The sequence below is a fragment of the Pelodiscus sinensis genome, chromosome 16, assembly GCF_049634645.1.
Source record: "Pelodiscus sinensis isolate JC-2024 chromosome 16, ASM4963464v1, whole genome shotgun sequence".
NCBI lineage: Eukaryota > Metazoa > Chordata > Testudines > Trionychidae > Pelodiscus > Pelodiscus sinensis.
The window spans coordinates 36,765,564-36,787,204 of record NC_134726.1 but is presented as its reverse complement, the minus strand read 5'-3'; the positions used below and the strand labels follow the sequence as shown (position 1 = coordinate 36,787,204).

At 43.9% G+C, this 21,641-nt stretch overlaps 1 protein-coding gene across 1 annotated transcript in view; it reads right to left on the bottom strand.

Moving 5' to 3' along the window:
* Window positions 1-277: 277 nt before the first annotated feature.
* LOC102463364 (uncharacterized) overlaps window positions 278-21,641 on the bottom strand; it is a 37,341-nt gene continuing 15,977 nt past the window's right edge. The window contains exons 11-20 of the mRNA XM_075899805.1: window positions 18,823-18,876; window positions 16,360-16,577; window positions 15,046-15,122; window positions 11,472-11,582; window positions 10,316-10,402; window positions 6,830-6,937; window positions 6,491-6,612; window positions 4,101-4,223; window positions 2,233-2,272; window positions 278-1,366 (exon numbers count right to left, since the gene is read on the bottom strand). Coding sequence (XP_075755920.1) covers window positions 1,289-1,366; window positions 2,233-2,272; window positions 4,101-4,223; window positions 6,491-6,612; window positions 6,830-6,937; window positions 10,316-10,402; window positions 11,472-11,582; window positions 15,046-15,122; window positions 16,360-16,577; window positions 18,823-18,876 — 1,018 coding nt within the window. The 3' untranslated portion in view covers window positions 278-1,288. The remainder of the gene's footprint in view (window positions 1,367-2,232; window positions 2,273-4,100; window positions 4,224-6,490; window positions 6,613-6,829; window positions 6,938-10,315; window positions 10,403-11,471; window positions 11,583-15,045; window positions 15,123-16,359; window positions 16,578-18,822; window positions 18,877-21,641) is intronic.

Sequence of the window (21,641 nt, the reverse complement as noted above, 5' to 3'; positions counted from 1 at the left end):
GATGAAAAAATACTTCCATCCACAACTGAAACTGGCAGCCAAAGTAAGAAATGCTTCTTGAGAGCTCAAGGGTTTGAATCAAGGATACTTTGTATATTTTGACATGTTCTGCTGACTGTGCGTGTTTTAACTATTCATAAAGTTAGCTTTTTGAATGTCAATATCTGCTCTTGTGTGAGCCATGCCCCATAATTTCCTGCAACAGTTAAAATTCAAATACAAATGTTTTTAAAAAATGATACTTAGTGAAAGAATAAAAAATAAAATTCTGCCCAGCCTAATACCTACTGTAAATTTTATTTGAAGTAAGCAAATGCACACCAGAAGAGAGCACGACAATACTTATGATTTTTTAAACATTTTATAAAAGGGTTTAGATACATTCACTTTTAAAGAAGTGACAAATCTTGTATAAAAATGTTTTTGTAAAGAAAATACTGTAGCCAAACTTGACACGAATAGGCAGGAAAAGCCATAGGAAGTCTTAAATGTGCAAAATAAAATACATGGACATGCCAAAATTTCTTCCTCTTCACTCACATGCTTGGCTGTCCCTGATTACATTTCTCTAGTTCTACATCCCAGTTTTAAAGTCAACTGTTTAAACTACAATTATGACAGCAATTCAAGTAACCCTGAGGTGTTAGCACCAGTCAAGTAGCCATGAACTGCAACATCAAAAAAAATGGAACTCATACTGACAAACCTGAAAGTTAAAATTTCTCTTTACAAACTATTAATTTACAGCATTAGAACCATTTCAAGTTTCTGTATGAGCACTTGGGATTGGAGAAATCCAGGAAAATGGAGAAAATCTAAAACAAGTGGTTCATATACATAATTTGATGCTACATACAAGAGGGATTCCAGAGGGGACACACTATTATCAAACTTTTGCAGGACCATGAATAAAAGTTTCTGTTCTCCAGGAGCTGTCTGCTCCCTCAGCAAGTCCTCTGCTGCTGATTTCACAGATCAGCGTGCATGTTTCATGGCACAGACTATATCTGTTGCTTTCCCCGCACTTCCATAAGCAGCCCAGTAAGCATGTTCATTTATATTCTAGAAAAGCCAGATTGCAAAGAACTGCTAGAGCACGCGCCATCAAGCAAGTGTTTAGCATCTTTTGGCTCAAGCATCTCCTCCATTCAACACCTAAGTTTAGGCTTGCATGGGGTTTTTACAAATTTGTTTGCAAAATCAGTTCTTTGGCAGGGAGAATAACAAAAGGCTGGTGAGTGGGAGGTGGCTCGTGGCCTGTCAGCGAGGTCTTGAGAACCTCGAAGAGCTACATTTTTTCCAAAACATCTATGAACTTGGCAACTTCGTGATCAGTTGTGGTGCCAAGAGGCAGCCTCCTTAATTCCTGCACAGAGAAGAGGTTGATTAGTAGTTTTTATTAAAGACCAGTGTTTTCTTTTTTAATTCTATAAAAAGCCATGCGGGTAGATAGCCAGCCTTACATCTCCCAAAGTATCTCCCTCCCAGGATCCCTGACTATCTGCTGGATTAACTATTCTCTTTGTGCTATTCTCTCTCTCACACCTCTGTGGCTGCCTATCCCGCCCTCTCCCCTCACAGTCCATGTTGCTCTCTTCCCTCGCGATTACTTCTTCAGAAAGACCTACAATGTTGGGACTCCCTTGAGAGATGTGTTCAGCTAGAGGAGACCAGGACTATCTTTCTCTACAAGCTTTTTAGAAATCCCAACAAAAAAAGTCCATCACTAACAAGAAAGGTAGTAAGCTTTATCATTCAGTATGCTTTCTGTTCCTTTCCAGTCTGCTTTGGGAGACTGTTCCGTCTCCTAGTGCTCTCAGAAAAAGGTTCAGTGTGCTTCATGCTGTAGACAGATGGCACTATGTAAATTAACAATGCTGTATTCGTTCAGCAAAGAAGAAAACAGTCCATCTATCCTGGTTTGTAACGCTGTTCTGATCAAGCACTAGGAAATGCGATTCACTGACACCCTGTAGCCCAAGGAAATTCTTCCAGCATTAGAACCAACAGCCGTAAATCCAATCCATGGAAAGAAAGATGGACAGGAAACCTTCTAAGGTTTCCAAGATTTATTGAGACCCACAAATTCCTTAGTATTGGTGCTAGTTTCAATCTAAGTATACTATATCAAGTATGTTTTCTTCAATTTGCTTACAGAGAATGTAATGTGACACAACAAAGTTGATATTTGAGAGCCACTGTGAGGGCCAGCAACCTGAGGCAGACACTTACTGTATTCAGAAAGCTCCAAAGATGCTTTGCCCATGGACACCTGAAAACAGATTTAGAGTCTTAATCCACTTTCCAGATAGGTAGAGATGTTGTCCTTATGTTAGCTACTTTATAATTAGTGGAAAGTTACCCTCTGAATGAGACATTCCCAATACTTTGTTACACTTGCTAGTCAAATGCTCAAGTTTCAATTCCCAAATGTGGGAGAGGTCACCACTGGTCATCTTGACATCTGAGGAGAACTTTGAACTTGAGCACATGATGAGGCACATTAAAAAATTGCTACATAAACTCCTCTGCCAGCTGACAACATCGAATACATAAATATAGGAAGCTCGGCAAAAAAGGATGTATCCAGACAAACATCATCAGGCTGTCAGGTAGTGATCAGTCACCCAAACCCTTGTGCAATGTCAAGTGGAAACAAAGCAAATGAGAACCTCTCTAAGAAGCCAGTAACCGAAGTGCCCCTGATTTTCATCTCAGAACAAGATTATGGGAAGTGCAATCAGAACATTACACTGCAGCCATCTGCTATATGTTTTGCACGTGAATTAAGAATAAAAAAAATCTGGAGCAGACAATTGCCTGAATCTCCTAAATCACAAACATTTGGCTACATTGTGTTAGGATTATTTAGTTCTTACTGTCTGGTATGAAAAGGCCAAAAAAAGTCCACAATCTAAAACCCTGAATATTTTACTACAGAACCTAGAAATAAAATACTGCAAACATACCAAACAAGGCTTACTCTTACCTGCGAAACCACTTCCTTTCTGTAACACATCTGAAGCATTCATAGCAATAATGGTATTCTAAAAGGATGACTATTTTAGAAACCCTTTCCTGTTGCTATTCGTGACCATCACTGTTCATTAAAGGCTAGATGGCCTTCCAGGGTCCATAGCTCCATAGACATTGCCCCTGGGCAGGGATTCCATGTCTTCTGCACAGGACCAGTTAGCTTCACAGTTTGCATGACTCTGTCCCATAGCCTGGGAAACTAGCTTCTCTGATAGTGTCAAGCAGTGCAAGGAGTCAGCTGGCTTAGGAACATGGCAGTCCTGGGTCCCTGGCCACAGACCTTGGAAGCTGCTAACTGAAACTGACATGGTGCTTGTCAGTTTCACTGCTGAATAGCAGCAGTGCATGTTCTGATTCGGAAACACCATATTTGTGTTTCTCAAACAAAAAACTCAGAATTTCCAAGTTTGGGCCATTTTTAAAATGTTTCCATCTACTCCGCCGCAAGTTGGAAAGTACCTTAAAATTGAGACCAAAGACATTACCACTGCACTGAAGACTTTTTTCAGGTGTGGTACAAGAGAGACAGCTATGCGATGTGAGGAACAGGTTTCCAGCTATGTTTTAAGGAAGACTGTGTATTATGTTAACCACACCTTTGTGCAGCATTAAGTCTTCTTAGGAACCAAATAATGTGATTAATAAACTCTTCTTGGGTTTATGTAGCTCATCAAAAATGGCTTCTACACAGCATGAGTGAGATGCCAACTAGTGGAAGAAACACCCAGCTGTTTCCCCAAGACAAATAGAAAACTAGCGAATATTATTTTAGCCATTGTCCATGCTCCCAAAAACAGGCTACAGACTTCTTTGATGACAGATGCCTGTGGGAATGCAAGAAAGCTAGAGGGGTTTTTAATCAGGTAACAGGGTTTGTCACTAAAACATTGACAGTTTTAAACCCACCAAATACTGAATCTCATTACTGGCTGTAAAAGCAAGGATAAAAACTTGAAAAAAAAATCCCTAACAAGTCTGTGTGAATGTTAATGGACTTACAAGCAACTCAGTGTGATTTGCCTTGCTACAGTGAGTCTGAGGTTTCACTCAATGTTCATACTTACATATATAGGTTCTCGCTAATGATACGGATGATGAGGAGGCCAACGGACTGTATCTTTTTATGTCTGCAAGTCAGGTAAAGGCAGAGCATTTCACCCACATACTGAGGACCAAGTTTTTTCCACCTGATCAGGAAAGAAAATGAGAGCAGCAGGTGATGACACTGATACTAAAATCTAAAAACTGAGGTGGCAGCATCTCTAATGTGGCCAGCTTGTTTTGTAGACTATTTCCTGTCTTCGATCAAAGTCAGCTCACCATGGAAAGGGGAGTCTATTGTGTAATGTGGCTCAACTGCAGAGCCAGTAGAATGTAGAGTCCTTGCCGGAATCTCATACTGCCATTAGGGATGTTAAATATCAGTTAACTGAATAGTCAAGTAACTTCATCAATTCTTATTGGTTACTCGACCAATCTATAGTCCCCAGGGGCAGGACCAGCAGTCAGTGTGCTCCAGCCCCATGCCCATCTTGCCTCCTGCCACTCTGCACTGCTGCTTTTCTATCAGGGGCAGCAGCGCAGGACGCCAGGCAGGAGCTGGTCTGCAAGGGGAACCAGTTTAAAAACCAGCTCCCCTTGAGGACCAGCTGCCTGTCGCCCTGCGCTGCTGCCTCTGATACAGAGGAAGCAGAGCAGGAAGGCAGCAACCCCTGTCCAGGCGGGGGAGAGGGAGGAGTGTCTAAGCTTCAGGATCCAGCACGAGCCAGAACTGAGCTGGGCTGTCTGCCGCCTAATGCACTTTAAACGCGAAGCTATAGCGGGGGTAGGTCCTGGACCAATTACAAGCCAGGACTGAGCCAGGCTGCTGGCCAGCCTGCCAAAAAATTTACTGGTGGCGGAGGGCTGGGGGGAGCATGTAGTCTATAGCATTAAGCTATAAGCTTTTGCTTATTGGTTAATTGACTACACGATCACATCCCTAATTGCCACTGTCTGGAATACATTTTTTCCCCAGTCTTATAATACTTCCTCATACTTGAAAACCACTTAGCGAAACCCGCAACCCCCCATATCTAATGGAAGAACACACATCCTGGATGATAAGTCACTTGGCAATGCTTTAGTAGAGCAAAAAGAATGATTAAAGGTCTAGAGAACATGACCTATGAAGGGAGGCTGAAAGAACTGGGCTTGTTTAGTTTAGAAAAGAGAAGATTGAGGGGGGATATGATAGCAGTTTTCAGGTATCTAAAAGGGTGTCCTAAGGAGGAGGGAGGAAACTGGTTCATCTTGGCCTCTGAGGATAGACCGAGAAGCAACGGGCTTAAACTGCAGCAAGGGAGGTTTAGGTTGGACATTAGGAAAAAGTTCCTGTCAGGGTGGTCAAACACTGGAATAAATTGCCCACCATGGTTGTGGAATCCTCATCTCTGGAGATATTTAAGAGTAGGTTAGATAAATGTCTATCAGGGATGGTCTAGAGAGTATTTGGTCCTGCCTTGAGGGCGGGGGGCTGGACTCGATGACCTCTCGAGGTCCCTTCCAGTTCTAGTATTCTATGATTCTATGAAATACAAAATGTATAGCTGCCGATTCAGCTGGGCGCCAGGCTTACTGGCTGATATACCTGGTCTCATTGTTACATAAGAATGACCAGACTGGGTCAGACCAAAGATCCAGCTAGTCCAGTATCCTGTCTTCTGACAGTGACCAATGCCCGGTGTCCCAGAGGGAGTGAAAAGAACAAGTAATCAGCGAGCGATCCCTCTCCTGTCACCCATTTCCAGCCTCTGAAAAATAGAGGCTAGGGACACCATTCCTACCCAGCCTGGCTAATAAGTATTGATGGATCTAACCTCCAAGAATTGATCTAGTTCTTTTTTTAACCCCTTCAAGTTCTGATCTTGTTGCTAGAGCCCTGCAACTCCACAGATGTATAGTTTTTTAAATCTGCGCAGGTTCTAGTCTTTAGAGTAGCTTTTGAAAAACAAGTTTGGCCATGTCTTAGCTGGTTGTCGATAAAAAAACAAGACACACCCACTACCCCAAACACAGACTACAGGCTGAACCTCTCTAGTCCGGTAGCATCCGTAGTACAGCATGATTTTGGTTAGCCAGATGTCCACTTACCATGGGTATGGCCAAATTTCCCACAGTCCCATAAAGTTTCCCACAGTTCTGGCTCTCAGAGCTGTTCCTTAGGTCTAATTTACCTCTAAATGTCTTCTAAGAGCTCAGTAAGCAGTGGAAGTGTTGGTGATGCTGCTGGACAATATTGATCGCCCACGGTTTGGCAAATTCTCTGGCTCAGTCCTGAGGGTGCCAGATTAGAGAGGTTCAACCAGCAGTTGCATCTTGGGAGGCAGGAGAGAGGAAGGGAACCCCATAACCTTGGCATTTTGTTTTTCCACACAGACAAAACAATCAGACCTCAAACAAAATGTTTACTCACAGGTTCAACAAAGTCATCTTCTGAAAATTCAGATCCCTCAGAAGCAAGCTAACAGTGCCATGGAGAATGTGTTCTTCATAGCAAAGGCCATTTAATAATAGCCTCAGAGCCCAGAAGTTATTCTAGTAGGTAAAGGAGGAATACATTAGTGAAGGAATTCTATGCTACAGTACCTCATTTCATTAGAAATCCCTGAAAAAAATAAACCGGTAAAGTTTAAATATAAAGAAAATAAAATATAAACTGTGATAAAACGTGCCTAGAATTCAATAGGCTGTTAATTGCATTTTAAGAATCACTGGTTTCAGTTTACTAGAGTTCAAGATTCCTAGGACTTACCCCGAAAGCTAGTGTTATTTCTAGAAAGGAACTCAAGTACGAGAGGTCGTTCTGGAGCATCTGCTGCACTGCTTGCACTGTGAGAATAAGACTTGCCTCAAGCTGTAACTGAAGGAATCAAAAAAGAGGTTAATAAATATTTAAGGCCAGATTCTCCACGGTTTTGTGCTGGGTGTTGTCGTTTACAGCTGCTCACGTCAGGTATAAATCCCTGTCATTCTGATCTCGTGGTGTCTCATGTTGTCTTTGCACAGGGGTCATTGAACCGAGGGGCGGGCTCTCCTGCCGGTTCACGCTGAGCAAAATCAGTACTAACTGAGTCTGCCAAGAACTTTCTGGACAGACTGACAGGAGAGTAGATGGTTACCAAAGTCATGACAGAAAAGAACTAGGGATTGGGAGAAAGACTTGTACATGGGAAGGGAGAACAGAATGCTTTGCACTTTTGTGGTACCTTTTACCAAAAGATCCTGTGAGTGCCTTCATCATGAAGGCTCATAACACCACTGTTAAGTTGGACCAATGTTGTTACATGGAAATCTTGACATTAGAGTTATGCAATTAGGAAAGAAGCTCAACATGATTTCCTCATAGAAAAGGAGCAGTGTTAATCAATTGGCCTAGGCAAATGAACAAATGCTAATTACAGATAACTTTCATCATGCTCCCTTTCAACAAATCAGGCACGGGAACACCTCGGCTGTGTCTACACTGGGCCACTTATTCCGGAAAAGCAGCCGCTTTTCCGGAATAACTTGCCAGCTGTCTACACTAGCCGCTTGCTTTTCTGGAAAAGCACTGACAATCTACTGTAAAATTGTCAGTGTTTTTCCGGAAAAACTATGCTGCTCCCGTTTGGGCAAAAGTTCTTTTCTGGAAAAACGGTTCCGGAAAAGGGCCAGTGTAGACAGCACGGTAGTCTTTTCCGCAAAAAAGCCCCGATCGCGAAAATGACGATTGGGACTTTTTTCCGGAAAAGCGTGTCTACATTGGCCAGGGACGCTTTTCCGGAAAAAGTGCTTTTCCGGAAAAGCATCCTGCCAATGTAGACGCGCTTTTTCCGGAAATACTTATAATGGAAAACTGTTCCGTTTTAAGCATTTCCGGAAAAGGGTGCCAGTGTAGACATAGCCCTCATGTGTTTGTGAAAAATGCTACTTTAAGCAAGAGGATGTTAAGCGAATCCAATTTCCCCATAAGAATTCATATAAATGGAGGAGGGAGGGAGAAGGTTAAGTTCTAGGGAACTTTTTTTTTTTTCAGCAGACAAAAGGCAGCGCGCACACACACACTGTAAGTTTTAAACCACTTAATACTGTACATAGCAACGATGATTGTGAAGCTTGGTTAAGATAGTAGGGTCAGAGGATGGAATATTCCCCACTGAGAGCTGAGCCCTCAAGGGTTAATATGTTGTTAATGTAGCCTCACAATCTAGAAGCAGCATGGACTGAGGCAGGGAGGAAAAAAACAGACACGCTGCAAACACGTTCTTGCAGAAACTGAACATGATGATGAACTCACACTACCCTCTAGTGTGCACCACACACTTCTCCGGACAATGCGCACAGCTGCAGAGTGCTAAGGGGTGTGCATGTGCATGCATGAGACACAGGCAGGCAGGTGTGCATTGCCCCTTTAAATATATTGACCCCCCCCCCCCCAATTCAAGTACCCTGCCCTTTTAAGTAAACTAGAAAGTCAGGACAACAGAACTCTGGAGTTCTGACATCCTGCTTTGTGGAGATGAGGTAGAAAGTGGGGGGCTTGACAGGGGAGAAGGGAGAACATCCTGACATCAGCACCCCCCTCCTCTGTGCAGCAAGCAGGGGGCTCCATGGAGCTGCTCCAAGGCAGACAGCAGGAGCAGCACGGTGGGGGAATGAGGGTGGAGCTGCCTAGCCCCATCTCTTACAGCAGGGGAAATTTTTGAAGTGGTCCTAGGCCGCCCCACAACTGGCCGGGCCTGAGGCGGAAGGGCAGGGCCAGGACACTGCTGTGCTTCTCCACCCACAGACCTCATTGGCCTAGGGGTGGCAGGGCATCCGCAAGCCACATCAACTCCAGCCCGCGAAGGCCCTTTCGCCCACCCCTGTCTTACAGGAAACTTAAGGGAGCTGATGGGAGGTTGCCAGCCCACTCTGGTTCCAAACCCTGACAAGGACGGGATGCTATTCCAGAAAGTCCTGCCCCTAGTGGACAAAGCAGGCAGCCAAGCGACATAAGGGAGCAATATAAGAATGAAACCAGGACAACACTACGTGAGGAGACACGGTGCCATACACGGCTCCCTGGTTTCGATTACTAAAGTACAGACAGCCAGGCTTTCCACCTAGAGTAGATTTTGCTTATTACCAACCCATCAGTTGCCATCAAAGAGTTGCCTTCTCCAGCAGCAGCCAGTAGAGCGGAAGGAAGGTTTATGGGGCAATAGCCAGAGAAGCAAGCACTAGGACGTACCTTCCCTGGCTGCAGCCCTGCAAGAGCGCCTGCAGTGGGGGCCTTTCTTCCAAAGGAGAGTGCTCGGGCTCAGTAAGTGACCTGCCTGTTGCTAACGACTAAATCCCATTAACATTAAAGGCAACAGGATGGGATTGGTTCCCAGCCAAACGTTGACGTTAACGTAAGCTGCAGCCACTGCCTTTAACTTTGGATCAGCTAGTTTGAAGACAGCCCACTATGCTTAAATTCATGGTCAAAACAGAGATTCCCACATTTTTCTGCCAAAACTATTCCTAAAGATAGGAAATAGCAGAAGTTGCCTTCTGCTGAGGCAACCATTTCTCAATCTCCACTTGGATTCAAGCCACTCTAACCTTTGCGGCCAAGAAAGCCGAATACAGAAACTGAAATCGATTTACCCCCTTTTATATATGGGTAAAATTGGGGACAGTAGGGATGTTAAGTTACATTTAATCAGCTAATCGAGTAGCTGATGGAAGTTCCATGGACTACTCGATTAGTCGATAAGGGGGGAAACTGCAGAGCCACAGAAGGGTTAATTCTTGGCCCCAGGAGCTAACCCCACTGAAGCTCTGCCTCTTAAATACATTTAAAAGGCAGAGGTGTAGCGGGGCAACCAGGCACGAGCTGATTCCTGGCTCGCACCCGATCCCCCCACTACACCGCTGCCTCCCCTGTCCCCTGTGGAGACGGTGCTGAGGGGGGAACCAGCTTTTAAGTTGGCTTCCGCCGCCACCGGCTCCTGTTCCCCCTTTGCTGCCACTCTCTGATAGAGGCGGCAAGTGGGGGGGGGGAAGTAACTAGTCAAGTCACTACTTGACTACCTGAGATGTATATGCGTATCGGGTAGTCAACTAGCCACTTACATCCCTAGAAGAGAGAGGAGATAGTTATCCAAGGTCACAAAGTGGGCAGACTTAGGAATAAAGGAATTCATGTGCTACTTCCAAAAGATTTTTTATTCTCTCTCCAAAGTCCACTATTCAAAACAGCCACCTCCCCCATTAATCATTACATACTTACAGGCGCAGCAAACACCTTTGGTGGCAGAGAAACGTTGACTTTTGTCTTCAGTTCATTTAAAAGAACGGACGATAAGGATACCACCATCTGCAACAGGAAGTTACGACAGTCACAAGCAGAGCCACGTGCTCAAGTACTCAACAAATGTCAAACCGTGTCCAAAACTTAATGATCTGGCATACGGTTCTTTCATGTTTTCAGTCCCAGTTCTGATCACTATGAGGTAACTTGTGTAATTATATCAGGAATGGGCAGTTGTATGGTCCATCCTCAGCAGTCCCCCCAGAATGTGCTTGTATTACTAGACCTGCTTTAGGGTCACTGTGTTTAGAAAATATTCTGTTACATAAATGTTGACCGTGTGTTATCCCTAAAGCATCTTCTTTAACAGAGAAGACTAAATCCCTCCCTCCTTCCCTATTGGTTTTATTATTATCCAGTGTGCTTCAAAGTTAAAAAGATCTGGAATCAGCACCAAATGTTCAATAGCAAGAATAGTTCACTGCCATAGTGAATTAAATGACATAGCCATAATAATAATGAATAGAGATTGCCTATCTCCTAGAGCTGGAAGGGACCCTGAAAGGTCATTGAGTCCAGTCCCCTGCCCTCAAGCAGGACCAAGTACTGTCCCTGATGGATTTTTGCCCCAAATGGCCTCTTCAAGGATTGAACTCACAACCCTGGGTTTAGCAAGCCAATGCTCAAACCACTGAGCTATCCCTCCCCCCAGCCATATTGGTCCCTGGATATTAGACAGACAAGGTGGATAAGGTAATATCTTTTATTGGATTAATTCTATTGGTGAGAAGCTTTTGAGCTCTTCTTCAGACCTGTGTAAGCTCAAAAGCACGTGTTTCCTGCCAACATAAGCCAGTACAACAACAGATATTACCTTCCCCACCTTGTCTCTCTAATGGTGAATTAACTAACGCCTATGCATTTACCAGATAGGACACAAATAGCTTACTGGAGGAAGGCCAACATAGGTCGACATTTCCATATGAAAAAGTTAAGACTTGGCAAGCAAAATGTTCTTTTGGCATGTGCCAAATTAAATTGATGGTGTAAAATAATGGGCATCCACTCCCAAGACTCCAAAATGAGTTCATCCCCAAACAGAAGAAATTACAACAATGCAAAAGGTGTCAGTTACCTCTTGGAAGTCAGGCGGTGGCTCTTTCAATGAGACAGCAAAAAGATGCCCAGTTTTCTCGAGAGTGGTGCTACTCCCCAAAATCAAGATTAGGGTGCTCCAACATTTGGCCTAAAACACAGCAAAGACCTTCAATTAACAAAACCACTGACTTTTGTGAAGTTTGCTGAATTAGTCTTTAAATCTAAAGAAAGTTGGAACAAGGCGAACATGATGAGGTTTTCAAGTCAATATAAAAGTACATAATATTTGGGACAAAAAAGGGTCTCTGGCAAGGTACACATTTCAGAATCTGTGCAAACACTTTACTTATCAGAAAACCAGAGCGAATGAGACAGAACGGAGGGGTTTCTTCCTGCATGTGTCTGTAGAACTGACAGGAAAATGGTAACATCTGGCCTATCAGCAAGAAGCGTCAGTGTGCCCAAGACATACCACTGTCACTCACTGTGCTGGCCCCGGCCCAGAGTTATACCTTGGAGTGTACAGGGCATGTCTTTTCCCCTCTCAGGTAATAGACACACAATCCCCTGAAACAAAGGCTGCTCCCTCACAACTATCACTTCTGTTTACATGTAAAACTAAAACAAAAGGAGTTGGGGCAGATCTTCAGCTAGTGCAACCGTTACAGCTCCACTAAAGTCAATGCCATGGACCAGTGACAACTTATACCAGCTGAAGATCTGCCCATCAGTGATTATATTCTTTAATACACTGAGTATTCAAACATAAGTTTTATTTGCTTTGCTCTCGGTCAGGACACTACGGTAAAAGTGGCCAAATTATTTAAAAGTCACTTTGCTTGGATTGCTTTTCCCTTTTACACAGGGTCAGAGTGCTTGCAACTCTTCGCTACTCATTCCAGCCCATGGCTCAGGTTCATAAGTCCTGGAGTTCCAGTCTTTTTCCTCTTCCAACTTCTTTTAACAGTCTTTCCAGCGCATCCTCAGTCTTCCATGTTCGTTTTTGCTGTCCTCTTTCACCCGTGTATTACCTGGTGGTCATTCTCATCACATGTCCAGCCCACCTCAATGTGCACTTTCCAGTCTATCAGGGTGTGTCCAGACTACATGCCTCCGTCGACGGAGGCATGTAGATTAGACAGATCGGCAGAGGGAAATGAAGCCGCGATTTAAATAATTGCGGCTTCGTTTAAATTTAAATGGCTGCCCCGCTCTGCCGATCAGCTGTTTGTCGGTAGAGTGGGTCAGTCTAGACGCTCCCCTGTTGACAGAAAACCCTTTTGTCGACCGCCCCGGTAAACCTCATCCCACGAGGCATAACAGGGCGGTTGACAAAAAGGTTTTCTGTCGACAGGGGAACGTCTAGACTGACCCGCTCTGCCGACAAACAGCTGATCGGTAGATCAGGGCAGCCATTTAAATTTAAATGAAGCCATGATTATTTAAATCTCGGCTTCATTTCCCTCTGCCGATCTGTCTAATCTACATGCCTCCGTCGACGGAGGCATGTAGTCTAGACACACCCTCAGAGTCCCAAAATCATTTTCCCCTAATTTCTTCCAGCACACTGTCTACCCTCCACTTGCTGGCCAATCTTCTCAATATACTATTTTCTACCACCTGCATCATGTTTTCTTCTATCCCCATAAGATCCTCTCTTTCCAAACCATACATACAGGGGGAGTCCTGGCCCAACCCCCAGCACAGACTCCTCCTTTCAAATTTGGTACCTGATTGCCTGTCCCCCCAGTCCTCATGCTGTCCACATACACTGGGTTCTTCTTTTCAGTTTGTGATCGTTCTTGATGTCATTAAGCATACTTCACAGGCACACACCCTTTTTTGATTTGGCTTCTCTCCTGAAATGTCAGCCAAAAGCTCTTCTTTCATCTTCCTTCCACAGTTGTCTTTGTTTTTACCCTCAAACCATGATCTTCAAATAGGGGCCCACAGGATGAAGAGAAGTGGATTCAGCACACCGCTTTCCCTCAAGCCCACTGTCACTTCAAAACTCTCCCAAATTTCAGTGTCATCAGCTAAGCGCCTGACCCTAAATACAGCTGCTCTATCATCTCCAGACCCCTTACCATTCATCTCCATACGCCAAACACCAGCTCGCACTGTACCAAGTCATAGCTGTCTCAAGATTAATGATGGCTACACAGCAGTAATGCCCTCCATTTATCATTCTTTCAAGTGACTATGTCACTGCAAATACTGCATTTATACTACTCCTACCCTTCCTAAAGCCATGTTGGTGGTCTTCTATATTTTCCCTCACCTTGCCACTGAAACCCTTTAAATGGCTGACTCAACATGGTGATGCCCTAGTTGGTGATGCCCTAGTTTGAATCATTGACTTTACTCTGACCCTCCCGTTGAGGCACAACCAAGACTGTTCTCCAGTCATTTGGTCTCTTTGCACAAGCCCAGCGAACACACAGTGAAGCCACTTAGCTCCAGTACTTCCAATTGCCTAGAATAGATCATAGCAGTTCTCATCTTCACCAGCTACTATACCATCCTTCATGTTATTCAGTGTTTCTTCTGCCTCCTCTATAGAGAGCCGTACCTGTCGACACTTTCCCATAGTTGTCAGCAGTCTTGCATTCACAACTCACTTCTCATTTAATGGCCTTCAGAAGTATTTTTTCCACGTCTGCCATTAGTTGCCACATCGCTCCCATCCTTCACACAAAAGAGTTCTTCATCTTTTGTTTCACTGTTTCTCTTTCATCAGCCCAAAATCCAATTTCCTGCTAACATCTTTCTGTGCAATTCCTTTTCAGCCTCCATTCTTACCTCAGCAACTGCCTTCTTTAGCCTATGGGTATGCATTTTTAAATGCTCTCCCTATCGCATTTCCTCAAACTCTTCTTTAAGTTTGTTTTGTATGCCAGACTTCCACCACCGTCCTTTCTCTGAAAGCACCTCCCTCTCCCCACAGTACCTCCACTGCCGTAATGACACATTCTTTAAACTAAACCTCTGTTCTTCCTTCACTGACTTCATTGTCTATGGCAAAGGATGAAAGCAAACCTTCCTTACTTTCTGGCAGAATTTTTCCTTACTACCCTGCCTCCTCCCTTACATAGCCACCAACAGAATTTCGTCTTCTTTCATGTCAACTCACTGACAACTGGACTACCAGTTTAACAGGACATCTGACAAAACTGATCTAACAAGGGTCTAGTTTAATCAACCAACCCTTTGTACCAACTTGCTTTTACAGCTTCACTCTGCTCTCCACTTTGTCAATGAAGCCTTTTGTACCTCTGACAGACTGATCTCAGGATTACGGCCAGTTACCCTCATGTCTGACATTGATTAATATAAGGTCTTGGATAAATGACAGCTCTCCTCCTTTGCCTCAGTTTCCCCAGTTGTGGAAAGGAGCTAATGTCTGCCAAAGTATTGAAAGGATGATGTTTTTGCAAATGTTTCGAAAAACATAAGTATAGTATTAAAATTTGGGGGAAAATCTAGCATCACGTCAGAAAAAAAAAGACGCTGTTCCACACTATAGTCCTGTATTAGACAAACAGTGGCTGTATGGAATAGAAGTGTATAGAAACTCCAACAGAAGCATAAGATTAATACAACACACTCACATTCCTGTATAATGACAGATTGCAGTAAAGGAGTTTGAACGCATGCTTAATTAGAACGGAGATCTTCAAAGGAGTACCTAGAGGAGGCAAAAAGAAGACAACTCCTTAAACCTGATAGTTGTGTTCATTCTAAGTGCAAATTTTAAAAAAACAGGAGATAAAATGTTACTGTGTTTAAATCTAATACATATTTAAGGTTAAGATTTTGTCATGGTTATTTAGTTATGGACTGGTCACAGGCAATATACAAAACTTCACAGAGGAGCCCGTCACTCATCTGTGACTTTACTAAAAATAACTGGGGGTGGGATGGGGGGGGGAGGGGGAAGGGGAGGATGTTTTAGGGCGGGGAGACAAGGAACCTGACAGCCCGAAGCAAAGAAGTCAAGGAGGTCTGGTAAAGTCATGGAATCTGTGACTGTCATGACCTTCGTCACTAAATCACCTCCCAACACATAGTTAAACACCAGTAAAACAAAGAGGGGATGAAAATGAGAACTGTCCATATTGCTTAATAGTATTTCACGTCACAATTCTAGGTCCCAATCATCAGTTTATAATATGCTCCCCCAAAGTCCTTGGGAATATGTTCAAGCAATAAAAATAGAATTAGTGTAAGGTACTAAAACACATCACATGGAATAATCCTCTCATCAGGTACTGAATGTTTATAATACATGACTATTGTGTTAAATAGCCCATGCGCCTACAAATATCACCAACTAATAGCTATTGAGTAGGGGTGTGTGAAATAAGATTATGGTATCAGACTAGTTCCTGTGGGGCAAGTCCGGATACCAGACTCGTCTCAGCAGAAAACCTCTAATGATGCCGGATGTTTCAGCCATGACCTTGAGCAAATGCCTTTGGTGAAATGACCTCAGCATCTGCATGATCCAGTCAATAGTTTGCTCGAGGTCACAGTTGACACATTGTGACAGTGTGGGGCACATACGCGTGCTGTTGCGTTTACAATGAGGTTTACAAAAAGGTTTGATACTCAGCACTTTGTAACAAAGCAGTCCTCTAGGGAAAAAAACAAAGAAAGGAGCCGAATCACAAGGGTTTGCATTTGTGCAAGTCAGAGTATGATAAACCAACAAAGTTGTTTCCGCTTGAGACTAAAACTTAAAACGGCTGTTCCCGACTCTCACTTATGTACTGTGCTTTAACCCAGATAATTTATGGCTGAGTTTAAAGTCCCATAAATCTTCTGTTATTAGATTTAATCCAAATTGATGCCTAGGGTGGTACATAGTTAAGCGGGCTACCAAGTGGATAGAAGCAAGAAGCACTTCAATGAATAATACTTGCCAACTGAAGTCCATTCTCCAGCATCATGAAAATTATTTCCCGAGGGAACACTGCCAGTTCTGAACATCTTTAGGTAGCTCTCAAACTGGAAAGGGGTTATCCGGCAGGCAGTACAGCATGCAAGGTTATTGAAGGGAAGCAACAATGAATGTACAGCACTAACGAAGTCTCCACTTTTGCACAAGTAGAATGGGATTTTATCTCTAAGCTTTCTTAACCTGGATACAAGAAAGGATTGCAGATTTGATTTTTGTGGATTCCGTTAACATGGATGCATTATTGGAATTTCCTTTGAGACCTCTTTCCACTTGACTTCCCAAGAACTCAGTTTAACTACAGATTTTGTCACTCTGGTAACTTTATCATACAGCAATGCTACATTGAGTTGACTCAATTCCAGCTACGTAAAAAATGTAGCTAGAGTCAATGTACCTTAAGTCAAGCTTTAGGAGGACGACGGGAGAAACGCTCCCATCGACTTCCCATGCTCCTTGTGAGGAGGAGGAGTACTAGCACCGACGGGGGTGCCTTCAGCATTTAATTAGAGAGTCTTTACTAGACCTGCTAAAACCAAATGCCAGAAGTTTGACCACCACAGCACCGATCCTCCTGCAAGTGGAGAGATGGTCTAAGATTACTGAGATACCCTCTTCCTTTATGTACATTTACAGATTTTGTTACGTTTACTATAAATTGCATTACATATTTTAGGATTGGCTTGGTTACTTTGTAGGAATCAATCTCTGTACAGCATAGTTTGCCCAGGCACGGTTCATGTTCAACTTTCTCTTTCCAGTCCTGACTTATCTTGTTCATTGTTATTTTGCTCTTTCTAAATAGTTCCCTGGCTGCTCCTGTGCCACACTGCCCCCCATATTTACCACAGCGATAATGATTTTTACTATAACATAGTTGTGATGCAACTTGTACAAAAACAGGTCATGTGAGGTATCAATAGATAAGTTATGGTTTGCTGAATATGATTATCCTATTTGTAGGTGTGTATCATTTTTGTGTCTGGCATTCCAAATATAGACTACATCTGCATTTCAAATGTGTTTGCTCCTAGGTAACTCCCATAAAGTAGTTTTCATCCAGTATAACCAATATATTGTGAATGAAGTATTTAAGAGAATGGCCCATCAATGAAAACAATGGGCCACAGGAAAAGGTTAGCCTCGCTAATAAGCTTTCCCGTGTAGCAAAAATGTAGGTAATGGCTGCCGTCACTCAAAGCAATGCAAGGGCATGTAACTAAATCAGGGGATACTGGACTCCATTTTGGCACCTATACTTTTCCACAAACTGTACTGGGGGCTTTGCTTGGGATGACAAAGTTCCCCTCACATAAAAAGCTATAAAGGGGAAAGTGACATCACTTGGCCTCACTCCTCCTACAGCACACCACCACAGGTGAAGGACAAAGACTGAACTGGGTAACAATCACAGAATGCTAGAACTGGAAGGGACCTCGACAGGTCATCGAGTCCAGTCCCCTGCCCTCATGGCAGGACCCAGTACCATCTAGATCATCCCTGATAGATGTCTGTCTAACCTGCTCTTAATCTCCAGTGATGGAGATTCCACAACCTCCCTGGGCAATTTAAACACCCTGACAGGCAGGAAGTATTTCCTAATGTCCAACCTAAATCTCCCTTGCTGTAGTTTAAGCCCCTTGCTACTTATCCTGTCCTCAGAGGCCAAGGAGAACAATTTTTCCTTCTCCTTGTGACACCCTTGTAGATACCTGAAAACTGGTATCATGTCCCCTCTTGGTCTTCTCCTTTCCAAACTAAACAAGCCCAATTCCTTCAGCCTTGCCTCATAGCTCATGTTTTCTAGACCTTTCATCATTTTTGTTGCTCTTCTCTGGACCTGCTCCGATTTCTGAAGGAAGGTCCCAGGTAGGAAAGAAGAAAGCCTGCCTGCATAGAGAAGCTTGATGGACTATATTATCACACAGGGTGAGACACTTCTTGATTCATATCGTGCCTAGTTTATAGATCTTAGACTGTGCTTTATTTCTTAAGCACAGTATCTGCTTTGATTTGTATTGCTCATTGCTCGCTATTTATCACCATCTTTCTGTAGTTAATAAATTTGTTTTTTTTGTTTGTTTTTTTTTACCTACAACAGTGTGTATTGCTAGGAGCGTTCACGGAATCATTTTTCAGAATGTTGGTCTATTAACCTTCCTAACTTGGTCTTGCAAGAAACATACCTCCTCATATGCTTAAATATGCAAGTCAAGCCAGGCCCACAAGTGTTATTAAAAAAAAATCAAAACTGGATCCAACTACGTTTACCAGCTAATATTTGCTAGAGATGCAACATTGTGCTCTTCAACTACAAAAGGTTGTCAACCAGAATCATTCCTTTTCAAGGTGTGATTTTACTGAAGATTAGACAAACATAGGGAAATCTTAAAGCAAAGATTAAAAACTAAAAAAAAAATCCACTTACCCTTGACTGTCATTGCATTTCACAGCTTTCAAGTAGCGAACTATTTCCTTATAGCTAAGGAAGTGAGGAAAAGAGAAAAAAAAGTAGGCATTAAATGGGGAACAGATTCATCAAGAATACCAATGAGAATTAGTGAGACAAAGCAAGTACTCCCATGTAGAAGACATTTACCTACAGAAAAAACAAACAAACCCCCAAAACAACAGAACTCCCTGGGCTTTAAAAAACAAAAACAAACCCCTTTCCCCACCATTACAGAGATATTCGATGTTTAAATCTAGAAATATGTCACTGTGTAATCAATAGGAATTTGCCTTCTCTCTCCCTCTACCATGAAGTGTTGAATAAAATGAAAGCAACAGAAATTATACATGTCCCCTACATGAACCTTCAGTCCTGGTCTTCTATTTGATCTTTCATGGTTGCCATGGTATACAAACTACATGGGGCTAACATGATTTGATTAGTGCTAAGGCTATTCCCCATGCAGCAACCACTGAAAACCATAAAGAAAGCTGAAACATGGGAATGCACATTGTGTGTGTCTGTTGTAGTTTCAACAGCACCTACGTTATGCTCCCCCCATGGGCTTCCCAGTGGAACAAATTCCAGAAGGAAGAAATCATGAGCAGAGATCCCAGACAATGAGGGTTGCAATGTGGGGTCTGGTAGGAAATGCTATGGTGGGATATCAGATGAGAGGCCTGACTCATGGCTCCAAACCACTCGGGTCTTCCTTTAATGCTGGGGTGGGCAAAAGGGCCTCCGTGGGCTGAATCCGGCCTGCCGAGCGGGTGGATCCAGCCCACAGAGGCCCTGCTGCACCCGAAGCTTTCTCCGCTCTGCCCCCGCCCTGAGAGCAGCACACGGTGGGGGCAGAGCAGAGAAGGCTTCCCGCGCTCCCCTGCCCCCAGGCTTTCATTGGCCTGGGGGAGGGAAGCCTCTTCCTGCCCTGCCAGCAGCACGTGGTGCTTTGAAGCACCGCATGCTCCACCGCCCCCAGGCCAATCAGGATCTGTGTGAGCTTCCTTCACCCTGCCCCAGCCCTGCGAGGAGCTCACGGCACTTCCAAGTGCTCTTTGCAGGGCAGGAGGCTTCCCGCACTCCCCCACCCCCAGACCCTGATTGGCCTGGGGGTGGGGGAGCGTGCCAAGCCTCTTCCAGGGCATGGGTGCCTAGTGGGAAGAGGGGGAAAAAGGGGCTCCCACACCCTCAGACCAACCATGATCGGGGGGTGGGTCAGCCCCGCCCCTTCCTGTTCAGGACCCACCCCTTCCTGTTCAGGCTCTGCCCCTTCTGGGGTGGCCCAGGACTACTTCAAAATTTTTTGAAGTGGCTCCCGGGCAAAAACTACTGCCCATCCCTGCTTTAATCAGGAAGATTTGTTCATAAGATCCATAAATATCAAATACCTTGAACTGCCCTTAACATTCAAAGTGGATAGAAATAAAAAAGAGGAACAGAATTCTCCTACAAAAATGGATACAAAGTTTTGAATGAACCCAATTAACATTTAATTGGAAAATGCTTCCATTCTATCCCCGACGGCAGCTGCTATTAAAGGATCTAACCTTTACAAAAGGTATCGTCAGTACATATAGCAATTTACCCAGCAAGACAATTTCTCCTTCAACACAGTTTGACAGAGTTATTTTGCACGGGTTCCAAACCTATTAACTCTATGTTCACAGACCTATTAAGGTTATCAATATTGTAAGAACTTTCAGAGACAAAACCAAAAAGGTAGTTAACATCACTACTTATGGGTTTAAAAGGAATCAGCTCAAGAATCTCTCTACTCCCTTGGGAGATTGGTATTATCCCCATTTTACAGGTGAGTAGAGGCAGAGGTCACAATCAGTGGGAGTGGCTGGCTCAGTACAAAAAGTAATTCTCCCCTTCTGGTATTCTCATCAACTGTTTGGAGTGGTCCACACTAATCCTGATTGAATTACCCATTTAGCAGTGTCCTCCCCGTAGTAATGTAACAGTCTTATCTTTGCATGTTTATCATACAATCTTAGGGTTGGAAGAGACCTCGGGAGTCACTGGGTCCAACCCCCTGCCCAAAGCAGGATCAATCCCAACTCAATCACCCCAGCCAGGGCTTTGTCAAGCTGAGACTTAAAAACCTCTAGAGATGGAGACTCCATCACCTCCCTAGGGAACCCATCCCAGCGCTTCACCACCCTCCTAGGGAAATAGTTTTTCCTAATATCCAACCTAGACCTCCCCCACTGCAACTTGAGACCATTGCTCCTTGCTCTGCCATCTGTCCCCACCGAACAGCTTCTCTCCATCGTCTTTCAAACCCCCCTTCAGGTAGTTGAAGGCTGCTATCAAATCCCCCTCCCCCATTCACTCTTCTCTTCTGCAGATTGAACAAGCCCAAATCCCTCAGCCTCTCCTCAAAAGCCATGTGCTTCAGCCCCCTCAAAATTTTCATTGCCCTCCACTGGACTTTTGCCAGTGCATCCACATCCTTTCTGTAATGGGAGGCCCAGAATTACACAGAATAGTCCAGGTGTGGTCTCACCAGTGCTGAATAAAGGGGAATTATCACATCTAGATCTGCTGCCAATACTACTCCTAAAGCACCCTAAAATGCCGTTAGCCTTCTTGGCTACAAGAGCACACCGTTAACTCATATCCAGCTTCTCATCCACTGGAATCCCCAGGTCTTTTTCTGACAAACTGCTACCTAGCCAGTCGGTCCCCAGCCTGTAACAATGCTTGGGATTCTTCCACCCCAAGTGCAGGACTTTGCACTTGTCCTTGTTGAACCTCATCAGATTTCTTTGGGCCCAATCCTTCAATTT